At 35.8% G+C, this 25,039-nt stretch overlaps 1 protein-coding gene across 5 annotated transcripts in view; it reads left to right on the forward strand.

Annotated features, from left to right (window-relative positions):
* LOC142321352 (ATPase family AAA domain-containing protein 2B-like) overlaps positions 1 to 25,039 on the forward strand; it is a 189,627-nt gene that overhangs the window by 125,071 nt on the left and 39,517 nt on the right. For all 5 annotated transcript variants that reach the window (XR_012755606.1, XM_075359372.1, XM_075359383.1 and 2 more), the window contains exons 19-22: positions 3,169 to 3,322; positions 9,503 to 9,688; positions 12,762 to 13,048; positions 24,534 to 24,748. Coding sequence is in view for 4 of the 5 variants with exons in the window: in XM_075359372.1 (XP_075215487.1) it covers positions 3,169 to 3,322; positions 9,503 to 9,688; positions 12,762 to 13,048; positions 24,534 to 24,748 (842 nt within the window). In the remaining variant the exon portion in view is untranslated. The remainder of the gene's footprint in view (positions 1 to 3,168; positions 3,323 to 9,502; positions 9,689 to 12,761; positions 13,049 to 24,533; positions 24,749 to 25,039) is intronic.

The raw sequence follows: 25,039 nt of genomic DNA on the forward strand, positions 1-25,039 counted from the left end.
AATGTTAAAAGTAATAGTAGTAGTAGCAATATTTATTAGCACAGTGTACTATTTTATTACTTTTGGGTGTAAAATATCAGTATTATACAGTCATCACTTAATTTTTTTTACCTTGAAAACAATTCTTTTCATGAACAGAAAGTTAGAAAACTGGTGTTTATTTAGATACTTCGTGAGTTATGGCATTTGGTTGAAAAATTCATGTAATGTTTGCATCATTTTCGGTCTGAAAAATTGTATCAGTAGGTTCTAACATTATGCAATTCATTCCATTTCATTTACTTTCTTTTTTTTTTTGTCTTCAGTCATTTGACTGGTTTGATGCAGCTCTCCAAGATTCCCTATCTAGTGCTAGTCGTTTCATTTCAGTATACCCTCTACATCCTACATCCCCAACAATTCGTTTTACATATTCCAAACGTGGCCTGCTTACACAATTTTTCCCTTCTACCTGTCCTTCCAATATTAAAGCGACTATTCCAGGATGCCTTAGTATGTGGCCTATAAGTCTGTCTCTTCTTTTAACTATATTTTTCCAAATGCTTCTTTCTTCGGGTATTTGCCGCAATACCTCTTCATTTGTCACTTTATCCACCCATCTGATTTTTAACATTCTCCTATTGCACCACGTTTCAAAAGCTTCTAACCTTTTCTTCTCAGATACTCCGATTGTCCAAGTTTCACTTCCATATAAAGCGACACTCCAAACATACAGTTTCAAAAATCTTTTCCTGACATTTAAATTAATTTTTGATGTAAACAAATTATATTTCTTACTGAAGGCTCGTTTAGCTTGTGCTATTCAGCATTTTATATCGCTCCTGCTTCGTCCATCTTTAGTAATTCTACTTCCCAAATAAAAAAATTCTTCTACCTCTTTTCTCCTCCTATTTTCACATTCAGTGGTCCATCTTTGTTATTTCTACTCCATTTCATTACTTTTGTTTTGTTCTTGTTTATTTTCATGCGATAGTTCTTGCGTAGGACTTCATCTATGCCGTTCATTGTTTCTTCTAAATCCTTTTTACTCTCGGCTAGAATTACTATATCATCAGCAAATTGTAGCATCTTTATCTTTTCACCTTGTGCTGTTACTCCGAATCTAAATTGTTCTTTAACATCATTAACTGCTAGTTCCATGTAAAGATTAAAAAGTAACGGAGCTAGGGAACATCCTTGTCGGACTCCCTTTCTTATTACGGCTTCTTTCTTATGTTCTTCAATTATTACTGTTGCTGTTTGGTTCCTGTACATGTTAGCAATTGTTCTTCTATCTCTGTATTTGAACCCTAATTTTTTTAAAATGCTGAATAAATTTTTAAAATGCTAAAATATTTTCTACGTTCATCCATCAGCTGCAATATATCGTTTGAAACCCAAGGTTTTCTACCAGTTCTCTTTATTCCGCCTAAGTTTCCTTCTGCTGATTTAAGAGTTTCCTTTTTAACATTCTCCCATTCTTCTTCTACATTTTCTACCTTATCTTTTTTACTCACACCTCTTGTGATGTCCTCCTCAAAAATCTTCTTTACCTCCTCTTCCTCAAGCTTCTCTAAATTCCACCGATTCATCTGACACCTTTTCTTCAGGTTTTTAAACCCCAATCTACATTTCATTATCACCAAATTATGGTCGCTATCAATGTCTGCTCCAGGGTAAGTTTTACAGTCAACGAGTTGATTTCTAAATCTTTGCTTAACCATGATATAATCTATCTGATACCTTGCAGTATCGCCTGGCTTTTTCCAAGTGTATATTCTTCTATTATGATTTTTAAATTGGGTGTTGGCAATTACTAAATTATACTTCGTGCAAAACTTTATAAGTCGGTCCCCTCTTTCATTCCTTTTGCCCAGCCCGTATTCACCCACTATATTTTCTTCCTTGCCTTTTCCAATGCTTGCATTCCAATCTCCAACTATTATTAAATTTTCATCTCCTTTAACGTGTTTAATTGCTTCATCAATCTCTTCGTATACACACTCTACCTCATCATCATCATGGACGCTTGTAGGCATATAGACGTTAACAATCGTTGTCGGTTTAGGTTTTGATTTTATCCTTATTACAATGACTCTATCGCTATGCGTCTTGAAATACTCCACTCCCCTCCCTATCTTCTTGTTCATCACGAAACCTACTCCTGGCTGCCCATTATTTGACGCTGAGTTAATTACTCTAAAGTCTCCTGCCCAAAAGTCGCCTTCCTCTTCCCACCGAACCTCACTAATTCCTACTATATCCACCTTTACCCTATCCATTTCCCTTTTTAAATTTTCTACCCTACCAACCTTTTTTAAGCTTCTAACATTCCACGCTCCGACTTGTAGAATGTTATTTTTTACTTTTCTGGTGACCCCTTCCTTAGTAGTCCCCACCCGGAGATCTGAACGGGGGACTATTTTACCTCCGGAATATTTTACCAAGGAAGGCGCCTCCATTATTATTATGTGAAAATGCAGAGAGCCACATTCTTGGGAAAAAAAACAGCTGTAGTTTTCCATTGCTTTCAGCTGTGCAGTACTCAGAGGACTGAGTGATGTTGATATGGCCGTTTAAGTCATTGTGACACACGCCCCTAACAACTACTGAAAGAGCTGCTTCCCTCTTTCAGGAATCATTCCTTAGTCTGGCTCTCAACAGATACCTCTCCGATATGGTTGCACCTTCGGTCCAGCTACTCTGTATCCCTGAGCACTCAAGCCCCCTCACCAATGGCAAGGTCTCATGATTCATAGAGGAGGCATTTACTTTCAGAAAATAGAAATTATCATGGTAATTTTCACTTTATTGAAAGTAGCTTTTTAATAACATTTAAACTATTCATACCAGTCTAATGGAAGTAAATATGATAAGCCTAAATGCAAATAATACAAAAAAATAAATAAAGACATATGTAAGTACTGAGAAGTATTACTAAGGCAGTGCTATAAAGAGCATTCCCACTTGATACAGTTTTAAATCAAAGTATTATGATGTAGGTTAGTTAAAAGATAAGTGCAGAATTTATCAAACTAGACAATAACGCATTAAAAAAACAGTGTTGGGGAACTGATTGTGGGATGAGCCATATTATCTATCGCCCATTTGTAGACATTATTTCTTTTTTTTTAATTTCAGTTATATAATTTATTTTTTGTTAATGGTGTATTATTTTTTTATGTTTAGTGCCTCTTCCAGCGCTACCATTAGCACCTCCTCCAGCTCCGCCAAAGTTAACTGAAACACAGTTACAGTTAATATATAACAAAGAGGAAAATACTTTACGAGAACTTAGAATATTTTTACGTCAAATATGTGCAAAGCTTGCTAGGAATAGACAGTAAGTTGCATTTAATTTCTAATCTTTAATAATTAATTTTGCAATATTATTTTAAAAGGATTATGCTTAATTTGACTGAAATGCGATTTTCATGTTTGTGTGGTTTTTTGTTTTATTACATGGAATAGTACTTTTCTATTAAATGGGTGTCACTATAATTGTGTTTTTTTTTAACGTAAACCATTTATTATACATGAACTTACTAAAGTAGTTTTCTACATGTTGATGAGCCATTCTGCAATATTTCTGTTTCTGCCATTTCCTCATAACCTTTCTCATAACCTGTGTGTGAACACCTGTTATCAAGTTAGCAAAATTATATGCCTGATTCATGTTGTGACGGAAACCCTGCCTTTCAATTTTGTTATTTTGGAAGACTTAACAAATATGGGAAAAGAACTGTGGTGTACCGTCTTCAGTGTTAGAATTTGTATGGTTAAAACACCTGTTTGTTTCTTGGCGGACCCTCACCCACTGTTCCAAGAAAATACGGCCTGTGTGATTTTTCCTCTTGAAAATTAGGCTCTTTACGATTTCTGGAGTTGCTGATTCTGTCTACATTTCAATTTCTACCTGCTTCGTATTTATAATTATTCCAATCTATGATTATAACCTTATCCATTTGTAATTCTTTCTTGTACCATTTCTCATGCCTCTCAATTCGTATCCCCCACAAATAAATAAAACATAGCTATTAAGCATAGTTATTTTTTTAAGCCATACCTGTTTATTGCAACACTGTATGACACCTGTATTTACAAAACAATGCTATGAATTGGATAGCCTCCATATCATTATAGTAATTACAGTAAATCAATTAAAAACTTAAAAATACTCAATTTAATAGCATTCATGTAATTGTAAAACAGATATCATTACTTTGATGATCTGTGTTTTTTTTTAGATATCAATACCGTAAAGCATAAAAATAAGCCTATGCTAGTTTATAGGAAACCAGCATCATAGTAACAAATTAACCCACTTAAAAAAAGTACATACACACACACACACACACACACACACACACACACACACACACACACACACACACACACACACACACACACACACACACACACGTGATTTCAAATTGCATAGCAGCCTCCAGGGAGATGATTCTATAGCTAAAAATAAGAAAATTTTTTTTATAAACAAAACAATTTGTTAGCAAGTTTGGGCTCATGAAACATTTAGCCCTGCTTTTTGCTCCCTCTGTGAAATTAAACTGTACTAAAATTCTTGGAGTAGAAATCTAGGGATAAATTTGGCCCTTTCTTATGGTTTTTGATCTTAAGAGATTGAATAAAAATGGTCCCAAATCTTTATCTCACCTAGGTTTTAAGAAAAACACAAAAATTTTTTTTGGAAAATACTCGTTTTTTAGGTTTAGAATAAAATAACTTAATAATTGTTAATTAACTAATAAACAAGTAAAAATTTCTAGTTACCTTTGTAGAGAATTTAATTCTGAGAAAATAAATGTAAATAACATCTATTGAAATTAAATACAAATTTGAGAAGTTCAACTTTAATTAGAAACAAAACATACAAACTGTATCGGAAAAGTGATGCGATTTTAAACTAACAATTTACATATAAATGCCAAAAATTATAAAAATAAATTTGAAAAGACATCCTTCTAAAATACATTAAAAAATTTTATTTTTTCTTAGGTTGGCAATAACAGCTGATCAGCAATTAAGTTAGTGTCTAGCATTTTAATATTCATTTGAGCTGTGTTTGAGCTGTTACTGTTCAGTCAGTCATTCAGAAGGGTGATACCACAAATTTGTTTTCATTTGGAGAGCTGACCGATATGTTGTTAATTTATGGTAAATTAAATAAAAATGGATTGGCTGCTCTGCATGAATACTAGGAAAATTATCCAGATCAAACAGTACCGCATTGTAAAACATTTGAGGCTTTGGAGATGTGAGTTCGAGAAACAAGTATGCTTAAACCACAGTGATTTGATGGTGATCGTAAGGATTTTATGAGAAATACCAAAGCTGATGAAGCAATATTGAATGCAGTATAATTATATCCTACCTCAAGTACCAGAAGGTTGTCGCATTGCTTTCATGTTTGCAATTTCATCGCAACCAAATATGTGGCGAGTATTACAGGAGCAACAGTTATACTGATTACATACAACACATGTACAAGAGTTTATTACCATCTGATTTTTATAAATTGATGAAATTCTGTCTATGATTAATTAGAGATTTTGATTATCTTCCCTATTTCCTAAGTAATATTCAAATTACTGATGAATCCTGTTTTACAGGAAATGACTTTTATATTATCAATACATTCACGCTTGGACAGAAGAAAATCCCCATGAGACTTCTCCAAATCATTCCAAACGCACTTTCTTGTTTAATGTGTGTGGTGTGGTCTTCTTGATGATAATCTTGCAAGCCCTTTTTTCTTATCACCAAGGCTCAATGGAGAGTGATACTTGCATTTTTTGCGAACAAATCTATTGAAACTCTTGGAAAATTTCTCTTGCAGATGTGGTTTTTCACTGATGGCGCACCTGCTCACTACTTTTGTGTTGCAGTCAGTCATTTAAATAACATGTTTAGTAAGCAGTGGATTGGTCAAAACAGAGCAGTAAAATGGCCACCTTAATTTTTTTGGGGTTGGATGAAGTTGTTAGTCTATTCCACTCGTATTGGCATATAAGATAAATTGAGACATGTATAATAAAAGCTGGGACCTATTAATAGGAATAATTATGATGCTATTAGATGTACCTGGCTAGCATGGATTCGCTAAGCTGAATTATTCATTGAGCAGAATGGTGCCCACCTAGAGCCACTTCTTTAAAGAAATGTTTGCAGCTTTATCAAGTAACCATTTTGATATTTAATCATTTTTAGAAAAACCTAAAAAGTATGTGATTTTTATTTTTTTAAATCTTTATTATTCATTTTTTCTGTTATTGATAAGTTTTTTTTTTGTTTCCATTTATATTATGTTCTTCAAACATTGATGAAAATTGTTCTATTTCATAACACTTTTCCAATCCCGTTTTTGTGTTTTGTTTGCAATTAAAGTTGAATTTCTCAAATTTATGTTTAATTTTAATAATCAGGTCAATTTTATCAGAATTAGATTCTCTACAAAGTTAACTAGAAATATTTGATTAGTTTATTGGTAAATTAACAAAGTTATTTTATTCTAAACCGAAGAAAGTGTATTTTCCAAAAAAACTTTTTGTATATCCTGTTTTTCTTAAAACCTAAGTGATATAGAGGTCTGAGACCACTTGAATTCAATTTCTTAGATAGAAAACCATAGGAAGCTTCAAATTTACCCTTCTATTTGTACTCCCAAAAACATAAGTATCCTTTGAACCACAAGTTCATGGAGCAGAAAGCAGGGCTAAATGTTCCGCAAGCCTAACAAAAGCCTCTAATGAAACTCACTAACGAACCATTTTCTGACCTATGTTTAAATGAACTTTCTTTTCTTATTTTTGCTATAGAATCTTCTCTCAAGTGATAGCAATACAATTTGGAATTATTCTGTGTGTGTGTGCACGCGTACGCGCAAACATTTAATACTAACAGCATAACAATACATAACTAATAAGGTAAATTGAAAATTAATTTTTTAAAATGCTAATTATTTCAAATAAAATTGTAGCAATAATTGATTATTACAAAGTACACAGTATGTCTGAAGAGTTCCAGAACTAAATTAAATAAAAATACAGATTTAAAGATAAACAAATTTACTCGCATTAGCCCTCTATATAGAAACCCTCTCTAGTCATACACTCGTTGCAGCACCGGTACAGCCCGTCAAACGCTCTGGAAAAATCACTTTGTGGGATCACTTTCATCTACTTGGTGCAAACCCTTTGGATGGCCGGAATGTCATTGAACAACCTTTCATCTTCAACTTCAGTTTCAGGAACAGAAAATAATCTGCTGGAGTCAAGTCAGGTGAATAGGGTGGGTGGGATAAGATTTTATTTGATTTGTGGTATAATAATGTGTTAAAGCTGTTGTCATGTGTGCCAGAGCATTGTTGTGCAAGAATCCAACTACCTGGATCCTGGTACTGAAGCTGAATTCGATGAATGCATCAGGCGTTTCATTACTTCCAAATAGAATTTAGAATTCATGGTTTGATCAGTTGAGACAAATTCATGATGAATCAGCCCCTTTGAGTCGAAGAATGTAATCAACATTGTTTTAACTCTTGATTTTTGCTGCCTGGCTTTCGCCAGTCTTTGTGGTCCAAGACTCAATGAAGCAGCAAATTGATGCTTCGTTTGCAGATCATACATGAAGCATCACCTTTCAACCTTAGTTACAATTATTTGCAAAAAATTTGGTCGCTATCTGCAGTTTCAACAAAGTCTTGAGCGCAAGAAAGATGCACCTGTTTTTGTTCTTTGGTCAGGAACGAAAGGTATGATCATAATATGATCATACCTTTGACAATATGATCATACCTTTCAGCAGTTCATTTTTTCTATTAGAATTATATGTACTGCGTCTTTACCAATGTTTAGCTCTTCTGCTATGGCCTGAAGGGTAAGATGAGGTTGTTTGAGCAGAAGCGCATAAACTTTGGCAACGTTTTCATCATGAACAACTGTTGATGGCCTCCTGCTTCGTTTGTTATCATCTACCATCTTTAAATCGCTTCCACCACGTGTATGTTGTAGTTCGAGATGTGGCTTCATCACCGAATGCTTGCTGTATCATAGAATAAGTTTCAGTAAAAGATTTTTGAAGTTCGACACAAAATTTTATTGCGCTTCTCTGTTGTATGACGCGAGCTCGCGCAAGGTCCATGGACACAACATATACGGCTGAATATAACACGAGACTGAAGTGACAAAATGTGATGAAATTTTGTATATATACTTGTCAGACATTATACTACATAGTTCCTTGGTTGTTCAAGACATGATATTACTTGTATCGATTGCAGAAATTTTGTTTGGGGACTTTTCATACCTACTGTGTAAATAAGGGTACATTTGCAGAAGTGGCAGAGAGAAGTACATGGTTAGGAAGAACTGTAAAGTTGATGAGTTATGTGAAGGATGTGTATAAGTATGTTGACATGAAAGTGCAAGACAGAATGACATAGAGTAACAGCTAGAATCAGCAGAGTGTAAAACCAAAAATAAAATTTTATTAATTTTTTTTAATTATTAAGAGACCTGTAGCACACATATTGCATTTGAACTTGAAAACAAAGTAATAAAATAAATCCTTCCTAAATAATATTTGTTCAAAAAACCAACGTATATTATAATTTAGTAAGTGTAACTTATAAAATATGTTGTAAATTACTTTACCAATAATAGTTTTAAAACTACTTCAAAAAGTTAAGCAACTCTCAAGAATATAAAGTGTATAAATATGATTGACAGAAATCTAATTTTACAGGTCATAAATAATTCTGATACATTCATTAATTGCTGGAAAAGTATCTGTAATTAAAAAATGGTTACAAATATATTAATCTTGTATTTTATAAATATTGTATTTAGTTGTGCAGTTTATTTTATCTTGGAGGAGTGGTTATCAGAAGTTTTGAAGAACTTATTAACATAAGTTCTTCAAAACTTCTGATAACCACTCGAAGCGGTTTAATTTAATAATTAAAAGTGATGTATGAAAAAATTCAAAATGTTTAAATCACTACAGAAGAGCTAACAAGGTTCATATGAAATTATATTAATTGTGAAAAATATTTCACTTTAAAAAATAATTATTAATTTAATTATAATGAAATCAGTTAAGAAAATTATAATGTAGAGCTAAAGGTAATTAGATACTGTTTATTAATTATGTGTTTAAGTTAACAAATAAAAAAAATCTTGTACAGTTCGTGATAGGAATGTGGAATTATCAATTAAACAACCATACGTTATGTAAAATTAGTTAAGAAAATTATAATGTAATGCTAAATTATATACTGTACTATTCATTAATTGTATGTTTATGATATATAACTAAATTAAAAATTTAAGGTGTTATGTTTTTTGTCAGGTTTACTATTGAAAAACCACTCGAAGAAGATATTCTGAAATTTTGACTTCTTCACTTCATCAAATCAGGAACTATGGAAACCAGAAGTCTTTCTACAGAATTTTCAGCGATTACTTTTATAAAATCTATTAATTTTTTATATTTAATGTTTCAGGTTTTTTATGTTCTCTAAACCAGTTGATGTTAAGGAAGTACCAGATTATTTATCTATTATAAAAGAACCCATGGATCTTGAAACAATGATGACAAAAATAGATCTTCATAAGTACACGTGTGCTCAAGACTTTCTTGATGATATTGATTTGCTCTGTCGAAATGCTCTTGAATATAATCCAGATAGGTACCTTACTTAATTTTTATTTAAATTTTTTTTTTACCTTTAAACTGTAGCAGTAGTCATTTGCTGGATTTAACAGAGGTGTAATTGGAAAATAAAATAAGACTGAACTTTTTTGTAGAAGATTTTAACTAATCTGCAGAAGTAATGTGACTAATTCAAACTATTTTACTTTCTTTAGACCATGGAAATTGAAAGTGGCATGCCAAATTTACTTTATTCTCAGAAATGTGTAGCCAAAATTGGCAAACGGAGCTGATAAGAAAATTTGAAATAAGAAAATTAATGACAAGTAAAAACAACTATCATAATCTGGTTAAAGTGACATTTGTAAATAAAAATATGACAACAGCTGCTGAGGCAAGTGTTATTATCCAGATTAAGACATGGAATTTCTTATTGTTTTGTGATACTTTATGTAAAGCCAGATGCTGGTAATAATTTTCTTCTGAGAGATATTGTACATTGTCTGATCTGGTATGAAATATTTAATGTTGAAGAAATTTTAAATGAATTTTTTACAACTATTATTTTAAAGCTGTAATGTCACTTTATTACTTTACATATTTTCTTATACAGTTTACTCAAACGAACATGCCATTGTTTTCATTTTTAAAAATAGCCATTCCTAACTGAATTACTCATTTTTTTAAGTAGTTTATAAGTATAAAACTGTTGATGAAAAATGTCCAAATTGGATGAGGAAAATTAGTTAAGTGCCTTTTACATAATTCAAAGGGCATAAGTTTTATACTTTTTTTTTTATTTATTTAATTTCATATAAGTCAATTTAATAATAATATAAAAAATACAATTTTTTTTTCAGTAATGAAATGAAACTACTAAATTGAAAATGCTGAGCTCCTGGGTTCAAATCATGGTTAGGATGGAGTTTTTCATATGCTACAAATTTCCATTTTCATATTCCCACATATTCACTTATTTACAAATAAGTAAATATGTGGTTAATGAGTGATTATGTAGTATAATGAGTGAATATGTAGTTGAATTAATTCATCAGTTGAAAAAAAAAGAGATTGGGGAGTAAATTAAGACCACTTTGACACTTTCCCATCATTATGAAATGAGTTATTAAGATTGAAATCTTTTCAACCAAGAACAGAAAAAAACAATATGTGATTTGTTTTGAAAAAATTGATGTATTCTAATGCAGAAGCTACAGAATTACAAATAAGTAAGCCTTTGTTTGAATGCTTTTTTATGGTGCATCAGCTAATGTAAAAGTTTACAATAAGTTTTATTTAATGAAATAAATTGAGGATAAAGAGTAATATGTCCTGCAAAACAGTGCAGTACATTTGGGTTCATGTGAATATAAGTAAATGTCATGAAAGAAGAAATGTTTTTGTCTATTAGAAAATAAATTATCAGAAAAAGTGCAGATAATAAATGAATGCTCTTAGTAAGAATCTACTTATTTCAAATTATGCCTGATTTTATGTATGTGGAATATCGATTACATTCTTAACATATGGTGATTTAATCTGATGATTATTTTCTTAACTTATGGTCAAAAAACTGGAGGGTGACAATAAATTCTTTAAAAAGTACACAATCAAGTGGAAATGGTTCCGGTATTAGGTGATGTGTAGGAATTTCAACAGCCTTTAATAGAAAAATACATAAATACTTTGAAAGGAACAATGAATAGAAAATTGGATTGAACTGAGCAGCTTACAGCAGCTAAGATAGATAGGCAACAATAATATAGGGAATATTCTAACATTATTAAATGTTAGTAGCAGTAACTACATAGTGATTACTATTCTTATTAACACACCAGTTAAAAATTACATTAATTGCAAAAATTATTTCACAGCCTAACACAAAAAAGATAGATTATCAAAATGTATTATTTCTTCTAGTAATTGCTTAATTAGCCTGTTTTAAATACTAACATACCATGTGTTTCAAAATGAATATGTGTATCAATATGAATATATTGTAGTTATGTAATATTTATTAAGTTTTACTTACATTGATAAATTATACATGCAATGAAAGAGCAGCTCAAACAGTTTTTCTTATGTGTTCAATGTGAGCACCATTTGTCACATGGCACACTTCCAGCCAATAGAGTTCATCCCGTACTTTAATCAGCAAGTGTGGAATAATTAATGCGATAGCTGCTTCAATCCTGTGACTCAAGTTGGGTAGGTCAGCTGGTAACAGTGGCTCATATGCTTGATATTTATAATCCCCCAAAGAAAAAAAAATCTCATGGGGTCAGATCGGGCGAACATGGAGGCCACAGCAAACAAGCCCTGTCATATGGTCGCCGGCAACCGATCCAGTGGTCAGGGAGAATTTCATTCAACCGATCACATACAGCATTATGCCAGTGAGGTGCACTATCTTGTTGACAAATAAAGTCCTGTGATTGTATTGCAGTTGAGGAAAAGCCATAATTGTAGAATATCAATGTAGTTCATTCAGACGCATCTACTTCTGTGAAAAAGAACGTCCTGTAAACTTGCCATTGGGATATGGCACAAAAAACATTCAGTTTTGGGGAGTCTTGTTCGCTTTGCAATATTTCATAAGGATCTTCTCATTCTCAGATAAACACATTGTGAGTGTTTACTTTTCCATTAACATGAAATGTTGATTTGTCACTGAATACAATAAACAAAGTCTTCCAACGTCATGGTGCATCATTTCATTTGTGAAGCTAGCATGCAGACCATAATCTGCAGGCTTTAGAGCTTATAACAGCTGTAAACAATATTGATGCAGTTATAAGCATTTTCTTAAAACCCTCCACACAGACTTCAATGGAATTGCTAATTTGTGGCTAGCTTTTGTAACAGATTTCCTAGGACTACGCACATAAGACTTACAAACACAAAATTTTTTTCTAACAAAAGTATATCAGTTTACTGTGATGTTTTACTTACATCTGAGAGATAAATTTAGTTACTGTTGAGTTGTTGGTATTTCTTAATCATTAAAAAAAACTTACAGGTTCCAATGTAAAAGTTAGCACAGTTGGAGCTAGATCTCATACATTGCAATGGTAATGTGTTATTCATTAATTTAGTATTTATTTGTTTAGGGATCCGGCTGATAAACTGATAAGGCATAGAGCATGTTTTCTTAGAGATACAGCTTATGCCTTAATTAAAGCAGAAATGGACTCTGATTTTGAAGAACAATGCCGAGGCATTCGTGAAGCACGGGCTGGACGTGCTGCTTCACCTGATCGCTTTGTACCTGATTTTGTCTGGACTGCTACTAACCTGCCACCTAATACAAGTTCAATACCGACAGAATTAAATTGGTCTGTCCAATCTCAGGATAACACTGCCAGTAATCACATCAGTAATATTGATTCTTCAACCAGTAAGTTAATTTTCTACAAGTTTTCTCAGTTATACTGATAATAATGATTACATAACTTTACTTATATGTGGGAACATGTAAGAGTTGTATGAGAAAAAAAATTGAAAATAGTGTACAGTAATATCAGCTAGTTACTGAACATTTGTATGTACCTGTATAAAATAATTTTTAATTATTTGAAAAATATTAATGTTATTATTTTTAATAAGTAAAACATTAATAACATTGATATGTGCTATAAATCCTGTTTGAAATATTACATAATTTCATGAAAACAAAAATATGTTGTGCTAGTAATCCATGTGGCATCCAACATTTTAAAGTTGTAGTGGTAGCAGATTAGGGCACTGGTTGTGTTTGAGGTGCAACGCTTTGATTATACAGATTTACAGATTCTGAACATTAATGATGATAAACGTTTTGTTAATTTAAAAAACAGTCTAAACCAAATGCAAAACTACTAATTATGCTACACATAATCAATATTTTACAAAACGAAGCAATTCCATAACTGAATAGTTTTTTTATTGCGGATTGTGTGAATTGATTTTATTAATGTGTAATATACTTTATTTTCCATGCATTTTTGACAACTGTAATCAGTTTTACAAAGTGATTGACAAATATATATTCTTGTACTTGGTAAGTAAAAAATGTACACCAAGAGAATGTAAAAAAATAGTTAAAATAATTTGAGTAAAACTTAAATACAATTATATTTTTGTACAATACTGTAGTTTCAGTTAAAAGTTTAATATCAACAGGTACTTTTTTTATGTTGGGTGAAAAAAGAAACCATTTTTTTATAGTACTGGACATAATTATTTAGTATAAAAATATTTTATTTTCTAGCTGCATAAAAGACTGAAGATCTATCAAACAGTAAAATATAAATGTTTGTACATACACAGAGATAATTATATTTTTAATATATTTGGTCATTTTAACTTATAACAATTATACCCATCAAAAAATAAATCACTATAACTTAATTATTTTCATCTAGATAAATTAACAATAAGTTAAATTATTTCCTGTCTTGATGAAAATGGAGTGGGGTAAAATATGTGAAAAGTTAATTTTAAAGACATTTTAATGGAAGGTTCCTTTATAATTCATATTTCAATTTGAATTCAATGGTTAGTTTAATTCTTTGGACTAGTCATTTTAATTTCATCTTCAGATGAAATAATAATTTATCAGTGATAATTGATAAATTATCATATGGTCAATGATAATTATAATTTGTTAAAGTGACTTCATATTGATACAATGATATAAACAAAAAATTTATTTATGTAAATTATTAAATTACTTAAAGAGTTGATACATAAGAGAATATAATCACATGTGTCGTCTGTAAAGTATTCGAGGAAGTTTCTTTTTTCTTAAATTATTGTTGAGCTTTTTTCTCTCAACTGTAAAATCATAAACTGAAATCAGCCTCCAACTATGCTTGGAAATGACTAAAGTAGCATCTTGTTTCTGCCCCTTTGGTAATCTTTTGGAATTGTTCCACTGATTGTAAATTATTTTATATATGACATGTGTTTTTTAAGTAAAAGTCATTTTCAATTTCCACTGCATTAGGTGCAGTGGAAATTGATGGTGCTAGAGTAGCATGTTTATTTATATCAACAATCATCTGTTTGCAACAATTGGTTAACGTTATTCATGGTTGCTGTGTATAGTCTTGCTGAAATGAGTGCTATGGTAAATAATCTCGCGAATTGTAAAGTGGAATCAGTAATTTGTTACCTATAGACGAAAAATAAATCTGCTGCTGATATTCATGTTGTGGAATGGAATGCAAAGGTGGCGGGAGTTTCACAAATTCTCCTTTCGAATCGAAGAGCCTGGACAGTGTCCCTTGCTGCTGTATGATTCTGTAATCGGGCGTGTTTAAGGGTTTATTTTTTAATGACTGGTCTAAGTTTTAATGTTTCATTATATTTTATGGACGGATTTTTTAGCATTCCATATCCGTTTGTACCAGCGTTCTCAAACCCATTTCTGGGTCCGACCGCAGGAGGCTAGGCTTTTAAAACTTGTCCTCCTGACGTAATTCCTCTTCAGACCGTCCACTGAAGTCCTTTCGGTGCTAACGCTTCATAGGCTAGTAGGAATATGCCACAATGGAGCACTAATTGTTTGGAGGGAGCAATGCGCCCCCTTCTTCGGAGGGAGTCACAATTGCTGATTTAATTTAATTAATTGCGAGTATAAAGGTATTCTAAGGAATGGATAATGAGAAGATCTTCATCCACTTCTTCAATGGCTGCCCTTCATGTTGCATCTCTGCTGGGCTCTTTTTCCAGACTCCTGTCCATGACATCGGGTCGCGTAGTGGGTCTTCTATCTTCTTTTATTTTTCTTCTTCAGATGACCTCTTCTTTCTTCTTTGGCCTGCACTTTCCGAGACTCGGCAGTAATCGAAAGTACATACCAATAACCTTGATGATCCCATGGCCCCGAAGGTCTGAACGGGGGAAAGTGCAGGTTTCTTATCTCTGTTCGTTCTTCTATGCTGTGGGTGGCTGCTGGGCTCGTTCCCTCTTCTTCTTTCTTGAAAGGAAAGGAGATAGGAAACTTACAATTGTGGTAAAACTGAGTTGCGATCGCCTTTTGTCGAAGAAGTAAGAGCAGAATGCTCACACTACATAATATTAAACTTCCAGACATACGTGTGTCCGGGAAGGGTTTGGGGGGACTGCGTGGCCGCAGTCAAGAAACCAGTTTTGTTGACTGTCATGGGTGTGATATCTGGAACATAAAAAACAGAACACACACACGAAAAAAAAAGGAAAGATTATTATTTTATTTTGTGATGGATAAGATAAAAAGGAAAGCAATTTCCCCTCCTTCTGCCAGTTGGCGCCAAACATAAACATCTCTGATATTAATATAAATAAAATATCAATCATCAAGCTGTATTGTATATATTGAATAGGGGGCTCACATGAAAAAAAAACCACGCATTCCTGACGCCGAAAGACGTTTATTCGATTCCTTACCTCTGTCGGCATTATGGCAAGGTTCCAGTTTTACAGAATTGTCGGTGCGGTAGTTGTTAATCTGGAAAAAAACTTACCGCCTTTCATTGTCTCTCAGCGAGACGGTACAGCTCGTTAATTCGTATTATAATTCACACTTAATGTTCACTCGCGATTCCGGAAACTTTTCTAACGCGGTATTCCGGTTGTAGCTTACGCGATATAGAGGCCCCTAAGCCTGGTTTTTCAATCTTCGACTCCCGCACCGCATCCTCACAATGGTTCATCCAATACGGCGTGAGGCCGCTTCCTTACACCTTGAGGAGTTGGGTCCTCTCGGCAGATGTACCGAAGATGACCGTGTTCGGACACGGCCGCTCTCCCGAACAATCTGCGCGCCTTGGCCACCCCCACTTTGGACACGGTTTGAAATCACGCGTCGTATCGAAGAGTGGCGTTTCTGACGAACCACGGAGCTCCAAATATCGTCCGCAACGCTACATTTTGGACAGCCTCAATCTTCTTTTGAAGCGTGGAGCTCAACAATGCCCCCCATGACGGGTAAGCATATGTCAGAATTGGCAGTACGTACAGCCGAAAAATGAGTAATTTAGTTGCCAGTGGGTATGGGCTGGCACTGTTCAGCACTGGGTATAGTGAGGCCCTGGCAGCCTTAGCCCTCCGGGTCACATAGTTAATATGTTTCCCGAAGGTAAGCCGCCTGTCCAAGACTACTCCCAGGTACTTAACTGTTTTCTCAAAAGGGATTTCTCCCCAGAAATTTCCAGCTGCCTGGCCGGTGCACGTGTCTTGTATGTGAACATCACGGCCACCGATTTCTCACCGTTGACCCTGATTCTCCACATTCCGAGCCACGGCTCTACTAAGTCCAATTGCCTTTGGAGTCTCTGGACCGTGTAATCCACCATTACGGATTCTTAAAAATACGCCGTGTCGTCTGCATAAAGGGCCGTTTTTACCCCTTCCGACAGCGACATATCGTTAATGTACAGAAAAGGAGAAAGCACTGCTCCTTGGGGACCTCCGGCGGCTATTTCTCTGGTGGAGGAAATCGTTTCCCCCACACACACGACAAATCGTCGGTCTAGTAAATATGTCTATAAATATGAGTCGCCGATCGCGCTAGTTTATATAGCAACCCGCTATGCCAAACTTTGTCAAAAGCCTTGGCCACATCCAGAAAAACGGCTGCAGTTACCGCTTTCCTGTTCAGGCCTCCGACAAGGCTATCTATTATTTTTACCAGTTGCAGGGTCGTCGAGTGACCCTCCCTGAACCCAAATTGCTCCGGCCGCACTTCACCACCCCCCCGCATGTATCGCCTCAGTTTTTCCAGGAAAATTCTCCCGAAAAACTTAGACAATACAGGTAATAAGGAGATTAGACTATAATTCTGGGGAAAGAGTAAACTTTTCCCAGGTTTGGGTAGACATACCACCTTTGCCGTTTTCCAACAATTCGGGAAGTATCCAACGTACAAAATCGACGTGAATATCACCGAAGTAGTTATTACGGAGGCCGGTATGTTCCGGAATGCGCGGGCGCTGATCCCGTCGACACCCGGAGCCTTGTCGGGGCTTGTGGCCTTAATAACTGCAGAGATTTCCCCTTCAGTGACTGTTCTATTTCGAGTGGGGCGTCCTCCACCTGTGAGAAATAATCTACAAGGAAGGACTCCACCTCGGTTGTGTGCTCGTCGTTCGTGGGGGGACGGCGGGGTTCGGAGTAAATTGGTCCACCAAGGTATCGGCGAAAACCTCAGCCCTCTCCGCCTCCGAATACGCCAGGAAGCCTCGTTGCCCCACAACCGGGTGGCAGGGCTTCTTCCCTTCTTGTAGTCTCCTGTTCAGCCTGAACACCGGGGAGATGTCGTCAGAGACCGAGGCGAGGTATTCTTTCCACGAATCCTCTCGGTGTTTTGTCAGCAGTTGTTTCACCCTGTCCGTTTGATTATAAAAAGCCCGTTTATCATCGGGGGACAGGGTGATTCGATATCTCCTCCTCAGTCGCCGTTTCTCTGCTATGGCGTCAGAGATATGAGGCGGGAGATCATTGCGAACAAATCTGGTGTTTTTCGCCGTAGTGTTGCCTGACAAGGCATCGGTCATTGACGATGTTACGCGCTCGACAGTGTCGTCGATTTCCTCCGGAGTGGTCAGAAGCCCAGGATTTCGCCGACCTGTACTCAAGTTAGAGAGTTTCGTAGAACCTTTTCCAGTTAACTGACCTTCGGGGTATAGGCGGGGGGTCTCGGCCATTCCCTGCTTGAACGAGTTCCAACAAGACAGGGGAGTGGTCTGAGCTGAGGTCTTCTATCGTTTCAATCATGAACGGGAGTGTTACCGCATTCATGACTGCAATATCCAGCGACATCCTCGATCTGCCTGTTCAATGATTTTGAGGTGTGGGCACCTCAGGGCCTACCACGACTAAACGGCGGGCTTGCGCCCTTTCGTACAGCAATCTGCCATTTGCGGTTGTCAGATTGTTGTTCCAAGACACGTATTTGGCATTGAGGTCGCCCATGAGTATCATGGGCCCCATCCCAATTTTCCAGCACGGCATCCAGATCAGCACCGGTTACCGCTGTGTTCGGCTTGTTATAAGCCAAAACCAGCCTATACACCGTGCCCAGATGCTCCTCATGCACACACGTCTGTTCCATCACGTTGGTATGAAGTTCAACCCGCATATGCATTTGGCGTCTGTGGACTAAAACCGCGATTCTGCCGGCGGGACGGTGTCCGGGTCGTACTGGCTTATCCGTCCTATATGTGATATAGTTCCGAAGGGTCAGTTGCTTGTTCGTGTTCAAGCATGTCTCAGACAACAGTATCACGTCCACGGGTAGATCCTCAGCCAGACGGCAGAGTTCTGCCGTCTTGCCTACTACTGAGTTGGCGTTCCACTGTAATAGCCTGAGCGTTGGTCTAACCATACCTACAGTACAGTCATGAGGCACTCTATTAAGGACTGGATACAGTTCTTGAGAGATTTTGCCTGGAGCAGGCGTGGCAACACCACTAGGATATCTGGCAGGATATCATTCACAGTCATTTGTGACAGGACTCTCCTTCGGGACAACAGCCGGTTTACTTTTACCGCTGGAGGCACCATTTGGTGTGGCCGCCCTTTTGGTGGGGCGTGGGGCCTCGGGTGCCATGGTTTTTTTACCAGCTTTCTTGGCCTTCCCTGCTTGAGCAGCCTTTTTCGGCTGTTGTTTCACCACCTTTTTAGTGGTAGCCACCGGTTTTGGCTTAGCGGGTGTTGGGGAGGGTATGTTCCCTTTTTTCACTACCGCCTTCGCCACAGGTGCCGGCACCTTCAGTTTGGGGATTGATTTACCCCCACCAACAATATGCGCCCAGCTGCGGCCGTCAACCGTCGCGGGCTTTTTAACGCCCTTGATGCGGTTGATTCTCCTCCTTGTAATAGTGGCAGCCTCTGTAATTAGCCGGGTCTGGCCCCTTGCAATTCACGTATGTGCTGGCTCCTCATGTGGCTTCACACATGTGGCAGTGTCATGGTCACCACCAGACTTCACCCATTGCTGGGTTCTCAGGCAATAGTTTGAAGAGTGCCCAAATTTTTGGCATCTGTGGCACTGGGGTGGCCCAGTGCCACAGATGCCAAAAATTTGGGAAAGCTCTCATGACACAAAAGTCGTCACCCTAAGCTTGCAGTAAAAAATGCTGCTAAGGTCATAAATCCCCATTGGGTGTCAGTGTCCTTTTATGGGCCACTAGGCAGGTCGGGGTTTCCCGACAGTCCCTTATGAAGCTTCTTAACAGAAGCCGTCTCAAAGCCGAGAGAGGTCAATTCCTCCCGTATTTCCTCCGGGGTGGCTCCATAGGGGAATGCCCCGTTTAACTACTTTTAACTCCCTGTCCTTCGGGAGCTGAAATGAGTGGAAGACAACTCTCTTCAAGTGCAGAAAACTGCACCGTCCAGAAGTCTTCCTCGCTGCCTAGCTGCAGCCTTACGGACAGCCAGGCGCCCCCTTATCCTCGACTTTATCTTGCGTGATAATGCTGGCCACTCCTTTGGGCAATCCAGCATTATCGGCGGGATTTTCTCCCGCCTGACAGTGGCCGGCTGTGATGGACCACCATTACCAGCCTGCACGGTGGCAGCTGCACCCCCCCGGACTCTGTCTCCATGGGAGACAGATCGTCTTTTCGCTACAGGCACTTTCTAGTGCCAGCCTCGCTGTCCTCTCCTCCATCGGACAAATCCGGCGAGGGAGAACGGGGTGGGCCTTATTATATTTCCCTCCATTGGAAGGAAAAATAAAATAAAAACGTAGATAATAATATAAAAAAATTAAAATTAAAATTAGAACTTCCTAAAATAAAAGCAGAACCCAAATTCAATTAAATCAACAACTTCCTGAAAGAAAAACTAAAGCCAAGTCAAATCAAAATATATATTTGAAACCTTAAAATAGGATTTAAAATCCTATTTTAAATAGGAGACTACACTTCTTTTACACTCATACATATCATCCTCATTCATCCTCTGAAGAATTATCTAAACGGTAGTTACCGAAGGCTAAACAAGAAAAAGAAAGGATTTAAAATTAAGTATTAAAATAAAACCTAATTCAAAAGTTAATTCTTCTTGTTAGATAAAAGAATAATTTATTTTAATTCAAAATTAAACTATTTTAAATACTAACACAATAGTCCTATAATAATTATATAGGTTATAAAATATATTAGTACAAATGACTATTAAAGTTCACTTTACTAAAATACACAATATAAAGAAAATAAAATAAAATTAAAACTTATTCTAATTTTATCTGACAATAGCAGGCAGCTGGCAGCCCGGTGGGTGTCCTAACAGTACTTCTTCACATTGTCAGGTGATGCAGGTCAGAAGCACTGTTAAACCGGTCCTAATTACACTGTCACTACACAAGAGACACAATACACAACTTTCCTCTTCAAAAGCCAAGGATAGAGGACTATCCTTGGAAGCCAAGGATAGAGGACTATCCTTGGCTTAGTCAGGAGGACTATCCTCCTGATATTCATAGAAAAATTGTCAATGTTCCAGTGTTATGTGTGAAGGTAAAGTTCACCAATCGTGTCATTTGTTTCATGGAGGAAGAACAAATGTTCAGATCAAAGAACGTAGTGGTCGCCCGACTGTCATCACAGATAAATTGACTGAAAATGTGAGTGCAGAAATCCATGAAAACAGAAGGCTTACTCTTTCCCAATTATTGATTGAACTTTCTCTTGTTTTGTGATCAGTAATTTATGACATTTTAACTGAAAAACTGGGTTACAGAAAGTTGTCTTCCAGATGGTTTCTAAAAATATTGGCAAAAATACACAAAGAAAAACATCTTGCTGCAGCTGAAACGTTTTTGTGACGTTATGAAAATGAAGATGATAGGTGATTTATGGAAACATGTTGTGACCTGTGATGAAACATGGATATCTTATTCAAATATTGAGACAAAGCAACAATAAATGCAATGGCAGCATTCATCATCGCCAAAGTCCAAAAAGTTTAAACGAGAAAGTTCAGTGAAAAAGCTTGTGGCTGTGTTTTTATTTGGATGCTGAAGGGATATTGTAAATTGAATTTCTTAAACATGGAAGAAATGTTAATGCCGATACATTCTGTGAAACGCTTACCAAACTTAGATGTTCAATTCAAAACAAAAGGCACAGGAAGCTTTTGTTTCTCCATGGTAACACACAACCTCACACAAGAAACAAAACCACTGAAAGAAATCTGTTTTTCTGTAAAGGTTACACTCTGGTTCATCAATTTTATTATTGCCAGCCAGTTGGAATAGGCTCTGTTACATTTTTACACTTATATTACAAAGGATTTCTATACTCGCCATGGTATGGCTACAGGCTGTAAAAATACTTATAAGAAAAATGTTTTTATAGTTAGTTATGTTAGACATCAGTGAGGCTGCAATGAACAGTTTGTATTTTATTTGCATGGCCTAATATGCTACACGATTCCTGGGGTTTAAGAATTCTTAACTTCTCTTTTATTTGATTTTTGGCATAAAAGTAATTTTTGTTGCAGAATATATTCTGGTAGACTATTGATCAGTAATGAATGCTTTGCTTAACCATGTTTGGTTAAAAAACCAATTCTCTTGAGAGATTGTGGGCAGGACGGGTTTCTGTTGCTTGGAAGGGACTTGAGTTTTCCTCTGTGAAGTTGTTTTTCTGTGGTTATTGTACAAACACATTGTTTTTATTTTTACTACTTTCACTTTTTCATTGTTCTTTTGTCCATCTTTTTTCTTTTTCTTAATCCCTTCTATTTTATCAATGCTGTAAAGACCCTGTTAAGTCCCATGTTGAAGATGCCAAGACTGATAATAGATTCTGTATTATTATTATTATGCTTTTACGGCCAACATGGGACCACTTAAGTCAATTTTAGTTGGATCTTTTCTGAGAAAAGCGTGTTATTTTACTCTTTCGAGCTGCCCAGTATTTCTTCATCCGTTCAGATCTTGCTTTCTTTTCTTCATCCGTAAACACCCTCTTCGTTGTATTTTGTAGTTTGTCTGTCTTTTGTTTAAATCTAATGCTTTTAGCTTTGTAATTTTTCCAGTTTTATTCTGTAGGTCAGTCAGGGAAATTCCCAATTCTTTCATATCTTCTCTAATTTCTTTGATCCATCCTACTTCTAGCTTTTGGAACCAGAGCTTTTCAATGATATTTCTTGACAGTCTTGTTTGCGGTGTCCTTATGAGATGACCGAAGAAAGAGATTCTTTTTTTCCGCATAGTATCAGTAACAGGCTCTATTTCTCGATACACCACCTCATTTGGCACAATCCACCATTGGCCTTCTTTTTGGTGTTTTTTATTGATACACGTTCTGACAATTCTCCTCTCTATTTTCAGAATTTTTTCAATTCGGTTTTTCTGAGTGATTTTGAAAAGGGTCTCGCTTCCGTAGGTGACTTCTGGCTGTACTACAGTTTTATAATGTTTAAGTTTTGTTTTAGCAGAAAGGCATTTTTTGTTATATGTTGACCAAGTTAATTTTTGGGATTTAATCATTTTATTTGTCCTGTTTTGCCATGTCACTTTTTCATTTAAATTATAAGTTATTATTTCCCCTAGATATTTAAATTGTTTTACTATTTTAATTTTCTGATTGTTTACCGTAATGTGCTCTATTACCAGAGGATCTATGGCCATTAGTTCAGTTTTTTTCGAAATAGATATGAAGCCCTATCTTTTGAAGGCTCATGATTTGTGTTTTGGCTTCTTGAATATTATTTGCTAAAAGAGCGAGGTCATCTGCAAATCCTAGGCAATTTAGTGTGATGGAGTTTTTCTTAGTACCCATTTTTATATTTTTGGGATTTATTTCATACCATTTTCTCATGACAAATTCGAGGGCGCAGTTAAAAAGGAGTGGTGAGAGGCCGTCTCCTTGCCTCAATCCAGTTTTTATGTAGAAGGGTTGAGAGAGTTCACCTCTGAATTTCACTCTTGACTGGGTATTGGTTAAAGTTAATTTTATCATGTTTACGAGTTTAGGGTGAAGGCCCAGGTTTCTCAGAATATTCAGCATGGATGGTCGGTGTATACAATCATAGGCCCTTTTAAAGTCGACGAAGGTTATTATTAGTTGTTTTTTCCGTCTTTTATATAAGTCCATCATAAGTTTTAGGGATATTATTTGTTCCGGGCAACCTCTCCATGGCCTAAATCCCCCTTGGTATTCCTCAAGTTCCAGTTCAAGTTGGTCTTTGCATCGGTTGTATATGATTCTCGACAGGATTTTGTATGTGCAATCCAGGAGAGATATGCCTCTGTAGTTTTCCGGATTAGTTTTATCCCCTTTTTTATGTAATGGATTGATGAGGGCTGTGGTCCAGTGTTCTGGAAGTTTTTCTTTGTTCCATATTTTCACGAGGCATAGATGTAGGGAAGTTTTGACTGAATAAACTGATGAGTGTTTCCAGAGTTCTGCGAAAAGCTGGTCTTCTCCGCTTGCTTTGTAGTTTTTATAGATTCTGTATATCTTTAGTATAATCTGGTGGGAGACTGCCTCTGGATTGACCCAGGGTCTCTGTTTCCTGTTCATTGGCTACAAAGTAAGCTGCAATTCCTGATGATGTAAGTTTCATGTGAAATGGGATTCCTAATATATTAACATATAAATTATAAACTACTAAAAAAAAGTCCACAATCTAGATTAACAAGGGGATGTATTGGATTAAAATTAATTGTACATTTTTGTGTAATCACAATTATCTTTGCACTTTTAACACATATTCACTGTGGATTGAGCTTTGAAACTACATTAAGGCAAATGCATTGATAAATGTAGTTCCAGAACTCCATGAAATCTGAAAAACAATAATGATGTGATGTCATTATAAGATATTACTGATACCGCATAATATTGTAATTGTGGCACATTGAAAGTGTTAATTATGTTCTTTTATTCTTTTTTTTTTTTTAGATACAAAACAAAATCCATTTTCTAGTAACTCCATGCCTTCATCATCTCATGCTGTGAACACATCATATGGTATTTTAGATCAATCTGCTAATCTTAGCTCAAATATGAGTCACAGCAGGTTAATGCGGAAGCGTCGACACAGAAATTTATGGAGTAAAGGATTTATTCGTAAATCAACAAATCGGCTAAATTCATCACACTCTGAGACGCCCTTGGTATGAATTTTAATTCTGGAAATTAAATTTATTCTTATAGTACATATTAATAACTTATTGAACATTTTATTCATGTTTTTCTATAGTACTGATATTATATATTATTATATTACTATGAATTTGATATTATTAACATTATGCCTGTCAAGGAATTTGAGACTTAAAACTTAATTGAAAATATTGCAAAAAATCTGATTTTATCTTCCTTCACTTTCTAACTGTTGTATGAATAATATTCGTTTACAGCAGGGATGGCCAACAAGTCGACCGGTCGACCGCAAAGGCTTTATA

The sequence above is a fragment of the Lycorma delicatula genome, chromosome 1 (assembly GCF_047948215.1).
Source record: "Lycorma delicatula isolate Av1 chromosome 1, ASM4794821v1, whole genome shotgun sequence".
NCBI classification, from domain to species: Eukaryota; Metazoa; Arthropoda; class Insecta; order Hemiptera; family Fulgoridae; genus Lycorma; species Lycorma delicatula.